We start from the raw sequence: 22,748 nt of genomic DNA on the forward strand, positions 1-22,748 counted from the left end.
GATCTACTGGGGTGGCACGGGGTGGCAGTTGCCACCCCAAACGAGAGCCTTGCCACCCCTGTTGCCACCCCAGCTAGCGACAGTGAATTCAATAAATAGTTATGGCAAATCGGACATTAAGCGCATGAAACTCTTTTTTCCGATAACATTGAATGCAACACAATGTAACCTGACACCCACAGCTAAGTAGCGGGAAGTGCTAGAGAAGGACAGAGCACCAGCAGCACTGATGAATATACTTTATTCTTAAATTTCTATTTTTTGTATTACTTACAGTTTATTTGTAGGTTAATAATTGTTGATTTTATTTATTTTTTGTTTTATTATTTTTCTTATTTATTTTCTAAATTTAGACAGGAAGTAATGTGGGTCAGTCCACTTTCTATAAGCTTAGGGGCCTGGTGAAGGACCAGCAGGCATTTGGGTTTGGGGCCGATGGTTTTTACCAGAGCAAGAGTGGTAGCATGAGAACAAATGAAAGTTTGAACTCTGTAATTGTTTGGTGAAAGAGAAAAATAAATCACCAAGAACAATCAATAAGTTTGGACATTGAACCTTCTTTTGCCTGTGTCGAGAAACATGACCCCAGGTCCTTAGTAGTGGCTTGGTGGAACTTTTATTGGATGTTTGGCTTGGCAAACAATCAGAAGTGGTTCTGTCTAATTTGGTTCTTCACCTGTTTTTCAGCTTTATTGTACCTTTATTGTGGCGCACTGCAGCTGCTGCAATTCCTAAAAACAAGCGACAAAAACTGAGCTAATCCCCTGTGTTCGCAAAGCGTGGTGATATTTATAACAATCGTCAAACTACGGCTCCTACAGCATATTTAAAATAAAATGATTGACCAATATAAATAGAAATTCACCCCTTCTTGCATCTTGACAGAACTAACAGAAACTAAACTGTTTATGTATCATGGAGAATTGATCAAATCAAACATCAGTTTTCTAATCTTTATTTTAAGTCGTATTTAATAGATATATCCAATAACAAATGATGGCGCTACTAATATTTTCGTGACAGATTTCTCCTTGTCCTGTATTGGGATAAAATGGTTTTCTGGACACAATGAATCACACAGCGACCAATAGGCGCTGTCCAGTCCAGTAATACATATCAATTAGCAGGAGTATGAAAGACGTAAAAATAATTAACTATACTACATTAAGAAATTGCATTTAAGCCTCAGTGCTACATGAAGCTCATTTTGAAACAATGCAAGTTAAAAACAATATTTCTGCCACCCCTGAAAAAATCCCTGCCCCCCTCTTGCCACCCCATAAATATTTTTCTAGATCCGCCCCTGCAGACACACTACTTCCAATCTGACTGGGGTTCAGCTGTTTTCTATTGAAGAATGGGCAGCAAGTTTAGTGTCTAAATGTGCAAAAGCTGTTGGAGACATAGAACAAACGATTTGCAGCTGTAACGGCAGTGAAAGGTGGTTCTACAAAGCATTGAAGGCATTTTTATTTGCAAAAACGTGTAAATCGTGTATCACTCTTCTCAGTATTTCCTGATTCTATACTACTTTGGGTTAGCATATCACCCGAAATGTCGATGAAAGGCATTGAGGGATTGATACACACATGTAAATTTGGGGAGTATTTCGACAATCGCAAGATTCTGAGGAGCATGTGCATATGTGAGCTACAGTTAGCAAAGTAGCTTGTTCAGAAATCTTTACCGGTGAACTCTCAACCAAACCAATTTGTCCCCAAGCCTTACCAGTGAAAGGTTGTGTCTAAACTTGTCAGAGTGGTTTATATGTGCCTCATCCTCTGTTGATTCGTTGTAACTGAAGCGACAACTGATGACTTTCTTGTACTTTTAGAACATTTGGATTTTTTTATTTTTTTTTTATTATTGTCCAAACTCCCCATCTCAAGCTGTGGCAGGTTTTCTTCTTTTTTTTTGAAGAAGAAGAAGACCAACACTGAGTATGATAACCCTAACACTCGACACTGAACATCAATATCCCCAGAGAAGTCTGAATAACTTGCATTCTTTGGATGAACCAGACTCTACAAACTTTTGTTTGTTTACTCATGTCCAGAGGGAGTCTTAATTTTCTCCCAACTAGCACTCTCTGTTGATAATATAATCAAAAGAAAGGCCAACACAATACATTTAGATGTGAGGGGGGGGGTTGCCTGCATTCAGTTCTGCGGCGGCAGCCAGCCAGTCATAACAACATCAAACAGCCCCCGTAGCCTGCAGTGCTTACACGGAGCCAAGACCCTGGACCAGAAATATGATTGCTCCATCTTTTTAAGATAAGAATGCAGACAAGCTTAAAAGTTATTGCGGACAATATGTCCAGGTATGAGACGGCCATAAAAGTTGAAGAGGCTGTATCGGGCTGAACAAAATTGGAATAAAGCGGTGGTTAAGATCAAGGCAGGAATCTTGATATCTTGTCTTAGATCAATATGAATAATCCTCTTGTTTTGAAAGGAAATGGAGGGAACGAATGCCTCATCACAACACACAGGTGCGCTTTGATAGAGAACACAATATGATCGGGTCTGCTGCTGCGTGTATGCTTTCCTTCCAGCCAGTTCAAGAAGAGGACAGTGAAGGAAGAATTGGACACCACCACCTCCTGGTCTCTGTGAGTAAGTGCAGTTAATGTGTCCTTGAAGTACTTCACTTATAATTAGTGAGTTATTTATAATCACTATAATTCTGTATGACATCAGAAACTAAAGACTTGTGTGTGGGTGCCTGTGATTGTGTGTTAAAGTGATGCATTGAGCTGGAACACATGGATCAGCGAACACTGTGTGTCATACTTGACACTGTTTAGCACTTGAGTGGCCACATGGCATGTGAAACTGAAAAAAAGTTGCTCCATATATTAATAAATGTTCTTCCACAAGCGAGAAATCAGTTCATGGGTCAGACAACAACTTTCCTGCTTACGTGTCATGGCTCCGTAGTTAGTTTTTACCATTTAAAAATCCACCTAGTGTTCAACCAATACATTCACACGAGCAAAATAAATAGCAAATTGGAATTGCAATGTTTATTTGCATCACCTGGTCCATTTCCTTCTCTACTCTTCTTTTGCAAGTATGTGTAATTTTCTGGGCTGACTCAGACAATTACTGTATTTTTTTCAGCATCTTTGGAGATGTGTGCAATTGCATGAGCTAAAACTGGGTTTGTCAGCTTCACCAGCCGAGTGATAAGTAAAAGGGAAATTATGCATAAAGCACGTAGTTGCATGCTGTGGTTGGCAATATCAAACCTCCTAAAAGGTAAAATTATCCCCTGCGTCATGTGCAGAATGAGCTGAAGTGTAACTTTTATGTGAAGGCGACATCGTGTTTTTGTTGTTGTTTTTGCTAGTTACTGTGCTGACATATTACTATTTGTAGGATATACTAGCAAAAAGTAGTTGTCAGAAGTGGGATTCGAACCCACGCCTCCAGGAGAGACTGCGACCTGAACGCAGCGCCTTAGACCGCTCGGCCATCCTGACGATATGCCCCATTGTTTTCGCACACTTATTTCACAGACGGTGCCTGTAGTCGTGTGTAATATTTCTATTTGTCATTTTGTGGTGCTGTATACTTCATTTCCGAAAATAACATGTACAGTATTTCATTTTTACATTAAAATGCACACATTTTAGTTAAGTCATCTACCTTAATGTAAATGTCTTTACAAGTCTGAGAATTTTGCCTCGTAGTTCCAACTAACTTCCTCGTAACGTAAGATAATACTTTATTGATTCCCTAAGGAAGGGGAGTTTGTGTTTGTCCCAGCATAGCACACAATAAAAATTAAAATAAATAAAGTAATAAAAATAAACATAGAATGCATACCATCCAACGAAAACGGTCAAGAACAATTCATGCGGCCTGCAGCATGACGGTAATGCAGGACTATTATAAGTGCTTTCACAAAGTAGAAAACTCGAAAAAAACTTTCTACATCCGTCTTTACACCTGTTTAAAGAAAAGAAATCACCATGCAGGCCCCAGCGAGGATCGAACTCGCGACCCCTGGTTTACAAGACCAGTGCTCTAACCACTGAGCTATGGAGCCTACTACACCACTATACTACGTCACGTACAGTAATGAACGCCAAAACGAGAGGTTGCGTACTGGTTTTATGTAATTGTTGTCTGAAAACTACCCAGGAACTACCCATTTATCGCCCCACTGTGAACGGGTTAGCACTCCCTTATTTGAGATTAATCGTGCTCGTCGCTGAAAGTGGCATTTATGGCAGTGTTTGCTGTACTTTCGAGTGTCGGCGCAACAGTTTTTGCATGGCTGTTCTTTTGTCTTTTCATTGCATTTCTCATCTACTGTTTTTATATCAAATACATTCATATGAAATATGACCACATACCAGGGCCGCCGAGGAACAGATAAGCCGAGTTCGTTGGAACATTAGCATAGTTTACTAGCATAACACTCGTTCACTAGCCACAACTCCTTATTTTTATCCCTTGAAGTTTCTTCTTGGGACATTCGCCGACGTTTCTGAGGATTATGAAAAATGACGGAATAGTGCACAACAAATTTTTGGAGTGGTAAGCTACAGTGTATCTTCGTTAAATGATTATTTCTTGGTGGATAATAGCAAACAAATTGAAAGGTATCACGTTTCGCTTTGTCTGTCTTCTGTCTGGTCTCAATATGTTAGCTTAAAATTTCCCGGAGAAACTGCTCGTTTGTCACGGAAATGTCATAGTTTTATGTGTATTTTTTTTTTGTTCAAACTTACATTATTCTTGTCATTTACAGGGCCGAGACTTATGGGCCTGTTTACAGAATGAATATCCTGCATTACATTATCCTGGTCGTGACCTGTCCAGAGGCAACTAAGGTAAACACGTTAGAGAAAGCGATCTTCTTATGCTACATTTTAATACTTTGCCTTTTGACTTTGTGTAGATGAAATCACACAGTCAATGCATACATTTTTCTGTTTTCAGGAAATCTTGATGTCTTCTAAGTATCCCAAGGATCGATTCCTCTACAAGCGAATGTTTAATCTCTTTGGCCAAAGGTAGTTCAATGTCATTATTGTCTTTTGAATCGTATTACATATACACCAAAGAAACAATCAGGTTGTGAAACTGGTTTTACTTAAACTGTTAGAAAAAAAATTACACCAATTGACCTTTTATACATTTTAACAAGTTCCAACCACAAACCTCAGCATCTCTGACAAATCAGCACAAAATTCCTGACTTTGAAGTGAACAGCATAGCTTTTGCAACGTCTCACAAATAATCTTAGAAGTGTGGCGTGCTTGTGTAAATAGTTCACTTTACTTAGATACTGCAAAATGAAATCCAGTACAACCAATTCACCTTGGAAGTTGCGTAATTAGTAAAATACTTGGATAGTAAATTTACAAACTGTTATTCTAATGTCTCAGAGGATTGTTTTACATACAACATCCTAGAGCACAAACATTAGGTCAGAGGTTATGACAAACTACCTGTTGTTGCAATTACAGCTGCAAGTCCTACATCTCTACCAGCTTTGCACGTCAGATGTCTAAATTGTTATTCATTCTTCTTGGACCAAAAGAACAATTTTGGTCTCATCTGATCTGACCTCGTTCTTCCACATCATTTAAAATCTTTTATAATACATTGAAGTCTGTGGTTATTTACATTCCAAATCATATTCTTGTCGTTTTCTTTCACCGGTCGCCTTCCCAGGTTTATAGGCACCGGTCTGGTCACTGCAATCGATCATGAGACGTGGTACAAACAGCGACGCATCATGGACCCTGCTTTTAGCACCTTGTAAGTTAGTCTCTGAATTGGTACTCAGAAATCACTTGTCCGGTTCATTTGTACAACACATCTCTCCAGTTTGGATTCGTTCCACTGTCTGGTGACATGAAGTCTGAGAGGCTTTAAGGGACGTTTCTCAGTCTGAATCTTCTCTTTCAGGTACTTGAGAGGTCTAATGGGGACCTTCAATGAAAGAGCGGAGAAACTCATGGATAAACTCTCAGATTTAGCTGACAGTAGCACACCGGCCAACATGCTTCAACTTGTCAACTCTGTCACGCTCGATGTCATCGCTAAGGTACCGTCTGTATTACATCCCCTCCTTCGATGTAAGACGTTCTGATTATAACCACACTGCTGTCGTTGTAAACATGTGTTGCTTTAACATATTCCAGGTTGCATTTGGAGTTGATTTAGATCTCCTGTCCAACAACTCGCCTTTCCCCAAAGCCATCGAGACTTGTCTGAAAGGGATAGTGTATCAAGTCAGAGACTCTTTATTCCAGGTAACGCTTTAGATTTGCTTTAAATGAAGTTTATGCGAACAAAACCCCCTCCGCCTCACATCAAGGTGAAACAAACTCTGCCGTTCCAGTTCAAACCAAAGAACTGGCCGTTCATCGACGAGGTGAGGAAAGCCTGTCGCCTGCTGCGCACTACCGGAGCTCAGTGGATAAGAGACAGAAGGACGGCCATGCAAAACGGAGACGATGTCCCGAAAGACATCCTCACTCAGATCATTAAAACTGCTGCTACAGGTGGTGATCCAGTCTCAATAAAGGATGAGATTTAGAATTATTTGGTTTTACAAATTGCGTGAATAAAAATAGAATCCACACTGCTTTCCTTTTAATCCTTTTTCTTATTATTAGACTTTTACTGCTCCCTTCTTTTGGTCACTATCTTCCTCTATCTCAGCATTATGTACACTCGCTAGCAGCATTGTACTGTACAACCATTTTGTTCACCTTGCTTGTCTCTCTTGCGACTATCCTTCTGTTACAGCTCTCCTTTGACATTGCTTTGATCTCAGGTACTTCAGCTCATCCACCTTCAGTAACTCCTCCACCTCTTACAGTATTTTTTGTTTCTGCATTAAGCATCTATTTCATAAAGAATTTTGTTTCTCGCTGCTTCTAGATCAAGCAGATGAAAACGTCTTTTTCCTAAACAGCAAATGCCAGAGTGGATTTATGGCTGACATGTCTGTTGCTTTTATTACTGCAGAGAAAAATATGTCTGAAGAGGATGAAGAGTTTATGTTGGACAATTTTGTAACATTTTTTATTGCAGGTAAGTTTTTTTTTTTTTTCCTGGTGCAAGAAATGTATTTTATTCATTCCCATCCACTACGGGGTGCTGTAACATCATCTGCATGCGTCCATCCCACAACCTTTTGCCTCTTTGATGTTATTTTTTTTCTCTCTCTTGCATGTATGCCACACATCTACATTTGACTTTATATGAACACACAGTTTACAACGTAGAGTGTTTACTTTGAAACCTGGTGTTTAGGTCAAGAAACGACAGCCAATCAGCTAGCGTTTTGCATCATGGAACTAGCAAGACATCCTGAAATACTGGATAAGTAAGGAAAAAAAACAGACAACAGTTTGCAATATTGGGTGAAGCAAGTTTTTAAAATAATGTCCATAATTTTCAGAGTGACCAAAGAAGTGGATGATGTCATCGGGATGAAACAGGAAATAAGCTACGATGACCTGGGGAAGCTAGTTTACCTCTCACAGGTACTTGAGAGAGCCTGGATGCTTGTCTACCACTAAACATCTGCTCATTGTGTTTAACTAAATAACATGCAATCTTGATTAAGCAGTTTATTCAATGTGAAGAGTTTACATCTCATACTAAAGGTGCTGAAAGAGACACTAAGAATCTACCCGACAGCTCCAGGCACGTCTCGGGAAATCCATGGAGACATGATCATCGACGGTGTCCACCTGCCTGGAGGTTTTACCTGTATGGTGAGTCTCACCAATTATATATTACACAAAATCTTACCAAGTATAATTGGTCTAGTTTCTTGTACAAATGTCTCAGTACAGTTACAGTAAGAGAAAACAAATTTACAACTAGTACTTTCTCATCAATTTTAAGGAATTAATGACCTTAAACAAACTCACATTTCTTGCTGAAAAGCTACTTGTAAGTTAGTTTTGTCTTATTTCCGGTGTGCTAAGATATTTGCACTAGAAAGTAGACTGGAATGACTTGGTAAGAGTTTGTGTTTTTACAGTGTTTCTGTTTCGCCACCACTTAAGAGAAACGGTTTACTTTCATGTGACATTTCAGCTGAGCTCCTACGCAATGGGGAGGATGGAAAAGTTCTTTAAAGAGCCTCTTAAATTTGATCCAGACAGATTTCACCCAGATGCTCCTAAGTAAGTAAAAAAAACAAAAAACAGACGTAACATGATACCAGCTTTATATTTCTTTTAGAGAAAGGAGGACATGTTTTCTCTTTTCTGTTTTTACAAGGCCCTATTACTGCTACTTTCCCTTCGCCCTCGGTCCACGGTCATGCCTGGGAAAGAACTTTGCTCAGGTGGGTCTGACAGAACAAAAAAAAAAAAAAAAAAAAAAAAAAAAAAAAAAACTGTAAATTTTACCCTCCTTAAACTTTTTCTCTTTCGTCATGCCACATCCACACACTTACAGAGATGACATATTGCAGCATGGTGAAATGTGTCATCCCAGCTCAAAGGATTGGTTTGTTTTCAGATGGAGGCTAAAGTGGTGATGGCAAAGCTTCTTCAGAGGTTCGATTTCAGCCTCATCCCAGGGCAGACCTTTGACCTCCAGGACACTGGCACCCTGAGGCCAAAGAGCGGAGTGATCTGTACCATCAAGCACAGGAAATATAAAAACTAAGTGATGCTAAAGGTTTCTGCCACTAAAATTAAATGAAAAATAATCCTAACTGTTAAGTTTCTTCCCCTGCCTCAGACTGAACAGAAACTGATTTTTTTTATCTTGCACTTTTATTGTTGTGATTAAGAGTGTTTTTATGTAAACTTGAAAATAGTTTGTCTTTAATTAATATTTTCAACAATACTACACCTTTTGTGCCTCTAACAATAACATATAAATATCAGATGCTATCAGCGCATATCAATAAAACTAACTGTTATTGTAACTGATAAAATGTTCTTTGTTTTCTTTCCATGTGGTTAATGTTTTTTCTCCATGTTGTTTGCTGTGTTAAGATTTTCCTGAAAGTGTACACACGGGGGCGCTGTAATCTTGTTGGCAGAATGAAGTAAGCATTTATTTGACTTCGTCATGGGAAACCATACTGTTTTTAAAGCAAAGGTACGGTCCAAAGTATACATAAGCAAATTTGGACCGCAAGAAAGCGCACAGCGAATAACTTTCTAAGGTAAGTTAATGTTGGGAAAGCAAATAAAGGATCAACTGTACGTTATTTATTTTATTTTAGCAAACTTTGAGTAAGAAGGCTGAAGGGAAGAAAAATTGTGATTTCAGACTCGTGGCTAAATTATTTTTTGACAAAAATAATAATAAAAAATGTTCCTAAATCTAAAGCTTATCAATACAGCAACGAAAGGGTTTGTCTGAAAAAGAGCAGTACACAGTTTCTAAATTATCTAGAAATTCTTAGTTTCTCTTTATTCTGAGAATTTCTATGGAACATTTTTTAAAATGATGGTGCAAATAGGGATTCTTCATAAATGAAGAAAATTCCGAACAACCCCGAACATCCTTGAGATGAGAAATTAAAACATAACGTCTTCAGTCAGAGGCTTCTTTATAATCCAAACTGCAGCAGGAAGAGGTCCCTCCTGCCCAAAGCTGTCAGCCTTGACAACTCATTGTCTTTTGTGACCAATAAGGATTTAAATTGAATTGAATAAAATTAATGTCTACTAGAAGGATTCTACTTGGGCAACTTAAAATTTGCTACGATTGTACTTGTTGATGATTATGAACTGAACAGTGGAACATCATGGCATTGTACTTATTGATTAAACGTGTGTCATTTATGATGTATTTTTGCAAAAGAAAGATCAAGTTCAAATTTAATATGAGTGGGAAATTTAGGAGGCAAGTGTGCTGTTAGAACAAGGCTATGGAAAATTCCCATAAATTTTGCCTCTCCAACTACATCATCTAGTAAACTGAACAAAGAGAGGAAATTCCACTTCATATCTGATTACTGAAATGATTCGCTCTCTACAGCACCACCTACCTGACCTGAAATGCAACATGAACTTTGATTACACTATTTCTGTTTCAGAGTTCAGGGGGAGTGACCTGGATTTGATCACTATTTACTGTCCGTGAACAAGCTCTCAGCTCAGTTTGGGAAAATGGCGGTTTTCCACCTCCTTTTGGGTTTGCTTGGCAAAGCCCTCATCCTGTTGTGCTGTCTGCTCTTCGTCGCCTTTCTGGGTTACTGCCTGTACCTCAGACACATTCACATGAAATATGATCACATACCAGGGCCGCCGAGGAACAGGTAAAGCCAAGCGGGGTTGTGTTTGCTACCGGTCTCTGCGAAACATTACTTCTGACTTCCTCTTTTTCCTTTTTCCTTTCTCTGCACAGCTTCTTCCTTGGCCACTCGCCAACCCTCTTGAGGATTATGAAAAAAGATGGACTAGTTCATGACAAGTTCCTGGAATGGTAAGCACAGGAAGTTCACACAGAGCTCTAGTCCACTGAGCTTTCCAGGAAATTTCTGCTTCACTAAAAGACAATCTCTAATCAGTTTACAGTATAAAGGATTCTAGTTGCATGTGTGCTTTCTTCAAAAAAGTAATCGTTAACATGTCATTTTCAGGTCTGAAACTTACGGACATGTTTACAGGTTAAATTTTCTGCATTACGTTACTGTGTGCGTGACCTGTCCAGAAGCAACAAAGGTGAATATGGGTGTGTGTGTGTGTTGCAAGAGAAACGGTGTGAGAGTTCAGGAACAATGAAAGCACGTCTCTGCAAGTGTGAAACCAGAAGTATGTAAATCTGTATTTATCCTGTATTTCATTGGTTCTTGTTTCAGGAAATCCTGATGTCCCCAAAGTACCCCAAGGACAAATTTGTCTACAAAAGGCTCTTTTATCTGTTTGGTCAAAGGTTGTTCTTACATTCATTGAGTATAAAAAATTTTAAAAAAGACTTTCTCTTTTGGTGCTGTTATCCATTTAGTTTGTGAACCAGAAGTTAAAAGCATTACATTGAAACTAATCCTTTGGTTTTTACAGGCTTTTTGGCAATGGCCTTATAACAGCTCGGGATCATGACATGTGGTACAAACAGCGCCGGATCATGGACCCTGCCTTCAGCAGCTTGTGAGTCATTCAGTCTCTGTTTATTATTTGATCTTTGAATAATTGTTGTCAGGCATAAGAAAACAAAACAATTTGGGGGGGATAAACCTAAATCAATCTCCCTTTTGCCACCACCACGTTTCACATTTCTCCAGATGTTTGTCATATCCGACTTCTGGCTAATCTGGAGGAGACTAGCCAGAAGTCTAGTCTCCTCCTAGACTAGACTTCTAGTCTAGTCTAGGACTAGTCTAGAAGTCCTAGACGTCTAGGACTTCTAGACTTAAATAATGCCACTGTTGGCTCTTTTTCAACAGTGGCTTTATTTAAAGGGGGGAACTATGTAAATTCAACATATATTATTTACTTTATATCACTTTATAATGTTATCCTATCATCAAAAACATATTTTTAGTGTTGGTCTGATTCTTTCATGCATCCCTAAGGAATTCTTGAATCTCCCATGCCAACCATTTGGCGGTGACTAAACGCTCGCTCCCAAAAAGCTCCGCCCATTTCCACGAAGCTCCTCCTGGGAGCTGCGGTCTCCAGCTGAACTTCTGCCCTACAGAGCTTCTCCTCCAGACTAGTCAGAAACATTTAGCAAACACCTGTTGGAACTGCAAGTCTGCTGAGTTCACCATGCAAACTACTTCTCTGTCCAGAATGGTTGTAAACAACATAATGAGAAGCATTGTTGTGCTGAAGGCGGGGTGTTGGAAAGAACAACAGCTTCTTAAAGAGACAGAGGTCAATTTTAAGTCACCTAGTCAAATTTATTTTAAGTTGTATTTTATATATACAGTATTTTACAGCTATAAAACGGCACCATGTACCTAGAAAATACATCATTCTGCCTCTTTAGGCTACTCTCTCATGAAGGACAGATTTGTAGAGGGCAGCAGTATAATGTGTCACTTTAGCTTATCCAGATTCATCATTGGCCTCTTGGCTGCTTCTCTGATTAAAACACCTGAAAGTTTGTTTCTTCTTTTCATTTATTGCTGTTATCCACAGCTCCATCTTTGTCTATCACATTTAACCCCAATAAATTCAACAATTTAGTGGTGAGAAGTTGGGGGGCAAATGTAAGCAGCATGAATACTTTTGCAAGGTTTCTTCTATGCGTGACGTTTCTTGGTTTGCATCTTTTCATCCAGGTACTTGAGAGGCCTAATGGGAACCTTCAATGAGAGAGCAGAGAAACTGATGAATAAGCTCTCAGAGTTAGCCGATAGCAACAAAGAGGCCAACATGCTGCAACTTGTCAACTGCGTCACGCTCGATGTCATCGCTAAGGTAAAATTCGACATAAATCCTGCCATAGACTCTGACCGTCTGGCTTAATGAGAAAAATGTGTTTCTTTCCCCGTCAAACCTCAGGTCGCTTTTGGGATGGAATTAGACCTCCTGAAGAATACTTCACCTTTCCCCAAGGCCATCGAGACTTGCCTAAAAGGGATGGTGCACTACGTTAGAGACGTCATGTTTGAGGTAACAGTTCAGTTGAAGAAGAGCTCTTCAACGATCGAGGGCGCTGTAACTGGAGTTTTCTCTTCCAGTACAACCCCAGGAACAGAACGTTTGTTAACGAAGTGAGGGATGCCTGTCGCCTGCTGCGCACAACCGGAGCTCAGCTGATCCAAAAGAGAAAGATCGCCATGCAAAACGGGGAGGAAGTTCCGAAGGACATCCTCACGCAAATCATCAAGACTGCAGCCACAGGTGGGAATGAAAAGATGGATGATAAGAATAACCGTTGCTCTAACGCAACATTCATCATTGGGTAATTTTACACAGCTTAGCATGTGGAGTACTTCCCACAGTATCCAAGATGTTGGTTGACTTGTCAATTTTCTCCTTGTTCCAGAGGAAACCATGACAGAAGAAGATGAGGAGTTCATGTTGGACAATTTTGTGACATTTTTCATTGCTGGTGAGAAGTTTTAATTCTTTACCATGATGGTTTCTTTACTCGTAAAACTGCTTGGTTAAATATAAACTTAGATTTGATATAGACTGATCCTGCTCTAAGTTGACTTAGCAATTCGCGTTTGGGTTATGGGTTTGAGTCAGCACACCGGAATAGGCTATGATCACCAAAAGTGGGTTAAAGTGAATAACTACGTTACATTAAAATCTGCAAAAGAGTAGGTTTTGACTAATTGAGTTTTGGATCATTGTAATGTGATTCTAAAATTGCCTCTTTCTAGGTCAAGAAACAACAGCCAATCAACTTGCGTTTTGCATCATGGAACTTGGAAGACATCCTGACATCCTGGAGAAGTAAGAACCAAAAATTAGCTCTGTCATTGCTTGTTAGTGCAGTTAGTGAGCCATGATGTTTATGCCGTGATTATACTTTACAGAGCAAAGAAAGAAGTGGATGATGTCATTGGGATGAAACAAGAAATAAGCAATGATGACCTCGGGAAGCTGATCTATCTCTCACAGGTAACTTTTAGTTGCTACTTCTATGTCTTTATGCACGTTTATATCTAATTTCTGTCTTTATTGACGTGTTTGTTTTTGTAATTGTTGCTCAGGTGCTGAAAGAGACTCTGAGGATCTACCCGACTGCACCAGGAACGTCCCGTGACATAGAGGAAGACATGACTATCGATGGCGTCCACATACCTGCCGGAGTCAACTGCATGGTGAGTCCCTTGCTGTTGAATGTCCCTCATTAGAACAAAAATATGAATTATTGCAAAACTAAAGACAATAAAGTCACAACAGGCAATGTCGGTGAGTTTGTGGCTCCACTTATATGACTTTGCACATCATGGCTTGAATTCATGGATCTACTGTCTGCTTTATAGTCCCTTCCAATGGTCTTCGTACCACTTGAACTTCTTCACACTTACATAATAACGTACAACGTACATAACAACATCCCAATGTACTTATTTGGGATTTAAAGTAAAATCTCTTTCATTATTCTGGCACTGTCATACTCAGTTTAGCACCTATACCACTGGGAGAATGGAAAAGTTCTTCAAGGACCCTATGAAATTTGATCCAGACAGATTTCATCCAGATGCTCCAAAGTAAGTAATACACAATCATTGCATCATGCCAGGTTTTTTTTTTTTGTTTTCGGAGTGACTTTTGCACATCTTTGTCTTGCCAGAAATAAGAAGTAAATATTCTCTCTTATCTTGTTTTACAAGGCCCTATTACTGTTACTATCCCTTTGCTCTGGGTCCACGGTCCTGCCTGGGTCTGAACTTTGCTCAGGTGGGTCAGACAGAGTCAAGATATTGTGCTACCCAAAAATACAAATGGTACATATTAAGATAATAAAAAAAATACCTATGTGTTTTCAGATGGAGGCTAAAGTGGTGATGGCAAAGCTGCTCCAGAGGTTCGATTTCAACCTGATCCCAGGACAGACTTTTGACGTCCAGGACACTGGAACCCTGAGGCCAAAGAGCGGAGTGATCTGCACCGTCAAACACAGGAAATATAAAAACTGAGCGATGCTAATGGTTTACAATAGAAATCACAGCAGTCCATGGGATAAAAGATGTTCATAATGAACAACAAATTTCTTTGCATATTTAAATTTGTTTGTGCATGCATTAATCTTTCAGCTTGGTTATTTTTTGCCGATTTAAATATCTAGAAAAGTTTATTTTGGGTAGAATGTGCTGGTTATCAGTTCACTGTAATTTGACTTCCTGACAACGCACACATGGGGGCGCTGTTAGCTTTTTTTTTTTTAAGTGAAAGCTGAACAGCGTCTGTTAAACGCGAACAAAACTAAAACTCCACTTCAGAACTGTTGAAAAGAGATCTACCCTTTCAACAAACTGCATAGGCTGTAGTTGTATAGGAGTGATAACATGTGATTGTTACCCTATCACTTTCTCATGTATGTAATGAAGACTTTGTGGCTTGATGTTCACAAATGGATGAAACCAAAGATTCAATCAATTTGTCACTCCTTTTCCTGAGACATTGCAATTTTTTACTCAATTTCATGGTTATAGTTAATGTGATTTTACTTATACTCAAATTTGTATCATGTGAAAGCCGGGTTGCAAACACATCCCCCACATTTTTTAGTAATTTTTTAACATGTAATTAATTTTACCGTTTCTGAAAATGCTTTAATGGAAACAAACAAACACTGAATTTTCTTTTTTTCCTAAGACATCTTCCCGCTGATCTGGATGTTAGACATACGAAGTCTCTCCTTTTGCCTATTTTTTTCTTTGCTCTTTTCTGTGTATCGGTCTTTGGTAATATTTGACTTGATATGTTTTGCTTTTGCTTTCTTGAATTTACAATAAACAAATATATAATTTTTGTTTTGGTGGAATTTTCAAGTAAGTTAGCTCAGCAAACGGAAGCTTGTACATTGTCTGCACTTCATACTTTAAAATAGACACCCTTATGTAAAATTTTCATAGGTTGCTATTAAGAAACAATTCTGAAACAGTGATTGTACATATATTTGACAAAATAACAGAAAGGTAGCAATAATGAATATTTATGCTTTGAATCATTCTGGTAAGACATGAAGGTCAGACATAATGTAGGCAAAAAAAAAACTTTAGGCATAATGTTTTTGGACAGAATTGAATTCGCAGACAACAAAACAGAGGACATGTTTGGCATAAAAAACAGATTTAACATTCCAGGAGAAGAACCTTATTTCAACTGTGAAACATGGAGGTGGAAGTGTCATGGTTTCAGGATGTTTTGTTGACAGTGGGACCTGGCTAGTTCATCATCATTGAATTCACCATGATTTCTACTGGGCTGTATGTGTAAGAAACCCCTCAAACATCTCAAAACTGGTCAAATTTCCTAAGACTTATATCAACGACTAATGGATTGCTACAGGACACAGCTTACTAAAGTTATTTTACCCAGAGGAAGTATCGTAGTAGCCACTAGCTAACTTACCGTTACCTAACATTTTCATTAGAGTTAGAACACTGAGGGAAATGGTTTAAATCTTGGTTGTTGTTGTTTTGTTTTTTTTGCATGACATTTAGGCCATAAACTATGAATAGACATGAACCTGTTATCATTTATTATAAAAAGAAAATAACACATTATTTAATGGAGTATATTGATTCTTGTCTTTTTTTTGACATGACTGAATGTTTCAGATCATCAAACAAATCTGATCATCTAAAATTCCGTTTTAATAATTTTAAAACGCAATTTTAAAAGTATTTCAGATAGTGGAAATGCATTAAGAACATGGTTCATTACGATTAGGACTTGTATATTTACTCTTTTTTAGTCTTTTATAAACAAAATTAATTTATTTCTATAAATATAATTGTATATTTATATGCAATTATAAATGTAATGTATAATTGTATATAAATCATATGCAATTTATATACTTGCATATAAATTATATATATTTATACAATTGTACAATATCCTGTATATAAGTTTATATACAGTTGTATACTTATTGTAATTTAGGCTGCCATGGCTTTATTATATATACCACAAAAACATGCACTGGCTCTGCACATAAATACGTCTTTTCAGTATTGCTCCATTTAGATTTTAGAGTATTTTCAAATAATTAACCATTTTGTTCCGGTTTTTTTCCGTGGTGGCTTGAACGCACCGTGCTGTTGCTTTAAGAGGGCCGAGCTTCCACAGCTCTGAGTCTGAAGCGCACTTTTCATCTACCTGCTGTCTTGCCTCTCTCCTCCGTCTTGATTGGCCCTCTGGAGCCAAATCCCCTTGAATGATTTCAAATCCGAAGACTTTGGACACAGACGAGGAAGAGCGGGAGGAGGAGAAGAGGAGGGAGGTGTTCGCTGGAAACTGGGTAGGGTGGAAGAGACGGAGCCCTCTCAGTCCACCGAACGCACCATCTCATGACAGAGGTCTTATCCGCGGAGAAGCGCTGTTGCTGACGGCTTACCGCGTCCAGACGGTGGGAAAGGTGGAAAGACACGGACTGAGTTCTCTTTCACGCTCGCGGACCTCTCTGAAATCAACCCGCTTTTTTTCTTTCTTTCTTCTTCTTCTTCCTTTTGTTTTTTGTTTTTTGCTTATTATTTTTGTATAAGCACTTGAGTGGAGTGATGTCCAGCGCGGATGGTGTCTAAGCTGTGGGACGCGGTGTGCTGACTGGACTTGTCGCTTGAGACTAATAGGACCTGGTTGGGGAATTCCTCTGAATAAATATCTAAACACAAACAGTAATTACTGGAGAAATGTGAGTACCAACAGTTGTCTCTGAGCTCCAGTGAGGCTTTTATTTACCAGATCAAAAGGGTTTGGGGGGAAGAGCATTCAGCTCATGCACAGGTTGCCATAGCATCACATTAATATTTCCACTCCTTTCAGAGCCTAACAGCATCTTCACATTTTTTGGACAATGTGCTCGTTTCTCATCACCATTCCTCAGCTCAGGTCGGGTCGAATCGGGTCCTCGCAGTAAATTCCGAGCCACAGGATTCACAAACTGAGATTCAGACTACAGCCATGGCTAAAAATCCCTCTGAGGGGGCCAAGGATGACCTGAGCCAGCTGACAGACGATGACCTGCTGCGGTGCAGTAAAGAGGAGCTGGTGAGGAAACTAAGGAGGGTCGACGGCGAGAAAATGAACTTGATGATCGAGCACGGCAACATGATGAAAGACATCAACCGGCGGCTGCAGCTGCACCTGCACGAGATCCGCAGCCTGAAGGAGGTCAACCAGAAGCTGCAGGATGACAACCATGAGCTCCGGGAGCTCTGCTGCTTCCTGGACGACGACAGGCAGAAGGGCAAGAAGCTGTCCCGGGAGTGGCAGCGCTTTGGCCGCTACACTGCCAGCGCCATGTGGAAGGAGGTGGGGGCCTACATGATGAAGCTCAAGGAGCTGGAGGCCAACCAGGAGAGCGTGCTGAGGGAGAACTCTGAGCTGAAGGAGATCATCCTCATGCTGGACGAGGAGAGGAACGGGGCCGGCTCCAGGAGCTCCATAGACAGCCAGTCTAGCCTCAGCAACCTGAACGGCGGCGCGGGGACGGTGAGGGACGTCGGAGACGGGAGCAGCACGTCCAGCACGGGGAGCGCGGGCAGCCCGGATCACCACAATCACAACCATGTACACAAGCCCTCGGAAAACAGCAAGATGCCCACCATGAGGAGGTCGATGGATGATCTGTCAGCTCCACATCATCACAGGAGCATCCCCAACGGACTCAACGGTGAGTACGCTCATGGGGGAAACTTCCTAGTCAAGCACTCGTCAAAAGTCCCTCTGGTTCTTGAAATTCCAAATCATAGTTGCCATTTGGAGGTTGTCAGAGGGCCCAGTGGTGCCGGATGCAGCCTCTCCTCTCTGTCTGCCCCAGGGCACCTGTGGCTACTAGCCAGTAGCTTGCCATGTGAACATGCGTGTGAATGAATGTAATCTGAAGTGCTTTGGGGTCATCTGGACTTGATAAAGCCCTAGACAAGTAAAGACCACTTACAATTACCTCTTACCATTGAGTATTTTGGGTCTACCTTTATCGTCATGCTATCTTTGGAGTGATAAAGGTGGACACTGCATCCCTAAAAGACCTCCCCAGTCCTGAGCTAACCCATCCTCTGAGGTCTGCCCTGATTTAGGTCAGTGCACTCTTGGTTCTCAAGAAGCCTTAATAGCTTTGAGATGAGGCACTGGCAATCACCGCCGTCTCTGAGATTGGAAGAAGAGAGAGCGCCTCTCTTCTTCAGCCTATTTTGACATGCGTGGCACGGGCCCAGACATCAATGTCCCTGCGAAATCTAAATACATGACCAGAAAGCCACAAATGCCATGATGGGACATGAGGACACTAAGCCTCGTTTGGCTCCTCCATGATATGTTTAACGAATGGAATAAACTCTTCACTGGAGTAAAAAAAAAACAACAACAACAACACAGCTCTCTGTCTCACTGAGGCTTTACTTTTATTTACTAGGACAGGGCAGTGGCAGGACTCGGATCAGGTCGCTAGGGCGCATGTTATCCATCAGACATTCCTGGAGTTGTGTGCTTGATAAAGCCGTGCAGGTAACAGATACAAAAAAAAGATGAATCCGTGCGCGAGAGAGAGCAGAGGGAGCCCTTAATCCAGATATTGTCACGTGCAGCAGCTAGGGCAGTTTTTGACTCCTGTTATGTAACCTCACTATTGTGCCTGCCGTGTCCTAGAGCCGCTCCGAGCTGCTGTTTCAACAGATGTGTGCGACATTGTTTGGCCCAAGGGATTTACCACAGAGTCATGCACAGTCCTTGTGTTTATCATGCGAAAACCAGAAACGTCTGGATTTTACTGGCATTTTAAGTGATATAATGTGCATCAGTATGAATTGGAAGATAATTGGTACGTGGCATCCCAATTATATGTAGCCCACCTGAGTCGATATGTAAAACCACCATTGAAATTACCAATGCAAATCTTTTTTTCAAATTTATGCCAATTATTTTGCAAAATATTAGCAGGTAGCACTCAGTTAGATTGAATTACCACATTTCACAATTAGACTTTAACTAGATCTTTCCAGCACATCAATATGCTTTTATTTACATGCTGTTATTTATGCTTTTATTTGATGTTGTTGCCCTGCTGGAGGGAGATTTGTAGTTTTTTTTTCCAGGATTGTTCTTTCAGCTCCATCCATCTTCCAGTTCATCCATGACCAGATTCTCTGTCACTGCTAAGGAAAAAAATTCCCGCATCATGATGCGTCCCCCACCATGTTTCACCATAGGATCACGTTCAGAGTAATGTGCAGTTTCAGTTTTCCACCGTACACATGCATACTGTGCTTTGGCCACAAAACTAGATTTGGGTGTCATCAACCAAACTTTATGCAGGACTTCTTATAGCTTCTGTTTTAAATTGGAATGTAATCACACACACACAGGGGCATATTTACCAATTGGATGCCTTTTTGATTGGTTGCACTGGGTTTTTATTCGGGGTATCAGAGTAAATGGTGCTGAATACAAATGCACTGTACTGTATATAATCAGTAGTTTTTGAAAAAAATATTTAAATATGCATCTTTTTCCTTCTGCTTTATGTGCTAAATGTTTTGCATTTCACATTTTCAAGTGAAATGCAAAAAGGTAAAAAGTTCAGGGTTTTGCAGACATCCCCAAAAGAAGACATCCCACTGTCTTCTTTTTTTTTAAGGGTGCACCGATTTATGGGCGCCAGTTTCCTTGATTTTGGGAGATCCATTACCGGCCATTACTTACGTGTGAAGCCAATCTTATCCCCTTATCTACTTCAGCAAAGGTCTAAAAATCAACCACTGTCCTCTTCTGCTCTACCATGAGAGAGGTTTGACTGACAGAGCGGCCCACCAGGTCACGTCTACAGGTTTGCAGTTAACATTAGTCACCCCATTGTTACTAACTCATTTACTTTCTTGCTATATTTTGTGACATTTAAGACAGAAAACTGGCACTGGCCAACAGCGGAATCGGCTGGTCAGGCTTTTAAAAGCTCGGTAATCGGCGATCGGCCAGAAAACTGAAATCGATGCACTCCTGGCATTTCTACTTTTGCAAGGCACTGCAAATATGTGGAAAAGCTAACTTCATTTGGACATTTCTGTCGACTTGATGCTATCTGGTAGAGCACATGGCGCAGGCTCACAAATCTGTCATCCTTGTAAACAGATGAATTTCGAAGGGAACACAATTGACATCTCCTAAGATGCCATTTGATAACGGCAACAAAGCAATCCTCCCCTGATGCCGCCTCGCTGTTTGTTGCACGTTAGATCACTGGGAGAGGAAGCACGCGGATCAAAACACCGTTTTCCTCTTCAGTGAATAATTCCCTTCAACACTCTCTCAGACAGAAACCTAGTCATGACACAGGCTTCACGATGTGCCAGACTGGAGGGAAAATGGTCTTCTTTTTTTTTTTTTCCTTTTCCTTCCACTGGGAAAGATTTACTCAGTTGGCTGGTTGAAATCTGAGAGGAGTGACCGTGTTGTGAGGTTGGATCTCCCCCCATGGTGTGAGGTCTGGAGTGGCTTTTATTTAATGTTGTCCAAATGCCACAGGCTCCCCTGGGCATTCAGGACACCAGCTCTGGGATTGCCACTCAGATGCTAAATGAACAGCATCTGTCTGCTTGTGAGATGTATATACAGTCAGAGAGGAGGAAGAGAATGTGGATAAAATAAGTATACTATAGGGTACTGCATTGTTTTTGCCAAACAGAATCTTTCTCTACTGATTTTAGTTCTATCCTCATTGGAAAATTCCTATCTTTTTGAATGATAAATAATCTGAAGAGGAGCCTAAGCAAGGGTTTCTAAGTAGATTTTGGGTTTTGGGGGGGAGTGGCAGAATGGCAACAAGGGGTTGGTTGGGACGCTTTGGAGAGGCACGATGGGGTTTCCTGGAGGGGCTATTAAGCTCTATAGAGACTGCGTTTTGCAGATATCCCACTGTCTGCTTAATTGAATTTCTTGAGCACTGACACGTCTGACAACCTTCCGCCCCCCACCCCCACCCCACCCAACCCTTCTCTTCTTACTTTGTGGTGAAGAGTGACGACATCTGTTTAGAACAAAAACGTAGATAAATCAGCAAGGGCCCCTTTGAGTGCCATGCCACGGGTTTCGTAACCTACTGCATAATCATAATAGGCTTTTCGAAGTCTGCAATCAATTTTGGAAGCCGTGGAACCCGATTCTACCCAAAGACAGACTGATTCGCAGGCTGTTGCAGAGAATTTGCATAAAACTCCCTCGCAGAGCCTTAAAAACTGAACTGAGCACAGCACAGTGGCCAGGCGAGACGGGGTGCTTTGACAATGTCCAGATGAGCTGCTGATAAAAATCCCCTCTTGCGATAATGCTTGTTGACCTTTAGCAGGCCTCAAATGTTCCCCTGGCCTTTTAGCCAATGGTGGCTTTGAGAAGCAGTATTTGTAGTTCAGCAGATAAAAGTGCTCAGAATAAGCCAGCCGATGCAGTTTCTCCCAGTCAGATGGAAAAACATCAGACTGGGAGAAACATAGTCTGCTATCAGCATTTTTTTAAGCAGAAAACTTGGGAGTACTGCAGTACTGTGCCATTGTAGGATTCTAACAAAACTAATAAGTACAGCACTAAATTAGGAACTGCTGCAGCCATAGTTTGTTGAACATAACTCAACCTAAACATCAGTTTTTTAAAACCTTGGACATGCATTGTATTCAAATGTCTAGAACATTCATTTGAAATTAATGCCTTCTCGTGAGACACAGTAGTTCTTGTTTTAAATGTCACTGCATTAAATTTAGTGTTAAATTTAGGTATTTTTTGATATCTGCGTAACATTTTGTCTTAAGTATTCCCTTTAAGTTCATACTCAGCTTTTCCAATGTCTGTAGAAACAAACCCCTTCACACTCTGCCCTGCTCACTACTTGTGCTGCATGCAGAACTTACAGAAACAGGCATGAGACATCCGACCACACAGACACATAAATACACACACACACACACACACAATGTGACAAATAGAGTAGCCTGAAGAATGGACTCATAAAAAAATAAATAGTACGTTGGCTTTCTGTTGGATCATGGGTGATCCAATCTGAACAACAATAATGTACTCTGAGCAACTCTGAATGTCTTTCCAGATAGTCTAAACTACTTTGTTAGCATTGTAATGCCATTTTGAGTGAGACTAACTATTTGCTGAACCG

General features: G+C 40.3%; 3 protein-coding genes and 2 non-coding genes across 7 annotated transcripts in view; 3 read left to right on the top strand and 2 right to left on the bottom strand.

The window, feature by feature from the left end:
• Positions 1 to 3,404: 3,404 nt before the first annotated feature.
• On the bottom strand, positions 3,405 to 3,487 carry trnal-cag (transfer RNA leucine (anticodon CAG)). Its single transcript has one exon. It is a non-coding gene; the product is annotated as a tRNA-Leu (tRNA).
• A 496-nt stretch (positions 3,488 to 3,983) lies between these two features.
• On the bottom strand, positions 3,984 to 4,056 carry trnat-ugu (transfer RNA threonine (anticodon UGU)). The gene has a single exon. It is a non-coding gene; the product is annotated as a tRNA-Thr (tRNA).
• A 27-nt stretch (positions 4,057 to 4,083) lies between these two features.
• On the top strand, positions 4,084 to 8,929 carry LOC106956894 (cholesterol 24-hydroxylase-like). The gene is made up of 15 exons (XM_015047995.1): positions 4,084 to 4,385; positions 4,473 to 4,550; positions 4,765 to 4,846; positions 4,956 to 5,029; positions 5,694 to 5,780; positions 5,931 to 6,069; positions 6,167 to 6,277; positions 6,367 to 6,529; positions 6,999 to 7,064; positions 7,287 to 7,359; positions 7,435 to 7,519; positions 7,643 to 7,753; positions 8,082 to 8,170; positions 8,268 to 8,334; positions 8,511 to 8,929. Exons 1-15 carry the CDS (start codon positions 4,237 to 4,239, stop codon positions 8,658 to 8,660), a joined length of 1,524 nt encoding a protein of 507 aa, XP_014903481.1. The 5' UTR covers positions 4,084 to 4,236; the 3' UTR covers positions 8,661 to 8,929.
• A 1,040-nt stretch (positions 8,930 to 9,969) lies between these two features.
• LOC106956892 (cholesterol 24-hydroxylase-like) lies at positions 9,970 to 14,799 on the top strand. The gene is made up of 15 exons (XM_015047994.1): positions 9,970 to 10,269; positions 10,359 to 10,436; positions 10,594 to 10,675; positions 10,813 to 10,886; positions 11,015 to 11,101; positions 12,241 to 12,379; positions 12,464 to 12,574; positions 12,643 to 12,805; positions 12,951 to 13,016; positions 13,294 to 13,366; positions 13,450 to 13,534; positions 13,627 to 13,737; positions 14,042 to 14,130; positions 14,254 to 14,320; positions 14,410 to 14,799. Exons 1-15 carry the CDS (start codon positions 10,121 to 10,123, stop codon positions 14,557 to 14,559), a joined length of 1,524 nt encoding a protein of 507 aa, XP_014903480.1. The 5' UTR covers positions 9,970 to 10,120; the 3' UTR covers positions 14,560 to 14,799.
• A 1,856-nt stretch (positions 14,800 to 16,655) lies between these two features.
• The window catches only part of ccdc85cb (coiled-coil domain containing 85C, b), a 56,484-nt gene continuing 50,391 nt past the window's right edge, over positions 16,656 to 22,748 (top strand). Inside the window, exons 1-2 of one of the 3 annotated variants that reach the window (XM_015047996.1) lie at positions 16,656 to 17,285; positions 17,417 to 18,266. In XM_015047996.1, coding sequence (XP_014903482.1) covers positions 17,555 to 18,266 — 712 coding nt within the window. In that variant the 5' untranslated portion in view covers positions 16,656 to 17,285; positions 17,417 to 17,554. Of the gene's footprint in view, positions 18,267 to 22,748 lie in introns of all 3 variants that reach the window. The other 2 variants (XM_015047998.1, XM_015047997.1) reach the window with 2 other exon arrangements.

Source organism: Poecilia latipinna, unplaced genomic scaffold (genome assembly GCF_001443285.1).
Source record: "Poecilia latipinna isolate Pla-1442-1.1 unplaced genomic scaffold, P_latipinna-1.0 Scaffold854, whole genome shotgun sequence".
NCBI classification, from domain to species: Eukaryota; Metazoa; Chordata; class Actinopteri; order Cyprinodontiformes; family Poeciliidae; genus Poecilia; species Poecilia latipinna.

Bases quoted from the DNA above. Each gene is read 5' to 3' on its own strand.
- LOC106956894 (XM_015047995.1), top strand. From the start codon at position 4,237: ATGGCAGTGTTTGCTGTACTTTCGAGTGTCGGCGCAACAGTTTTTGCA. The intron at 5,781-5,930 runs GTAAGTTAGTCT...CTTCTCTTTCAG, and splicing joins GACCCTGCTTTTAGCACCTT to GTACTTGAGAGGTCTAATGG. The intron at 6,070-6,166 runs GTACCGTCTGTA...AACATATTCCAG, and splicing joins CGCTCGATGTCATCGCTAAG to GTTGCATTTGGAGTTGATTT.
- LOC106956892 (XM_015047994.1), top strand. From the start codon at position 10,121: ATGGCGGTTTTCCACCTCCTTTTGGGTTTGCTTGGCAAAGCCCTCATC. The intron at 10,437-10,593 runs GTAAGCACAGGA...TGTCATTTTCAG, and splicing joins CATGACAAGTTCCTGGAATG to GTCTGAAACTTACGGACATG. The intron at 10,676-10,812 runs GTGAATATGGGT...TTCTTGTTTCAG, and splicing joins CCTGTCCAGAAGCAACAAAG to GAAATCCTGATGTCCCCAAA.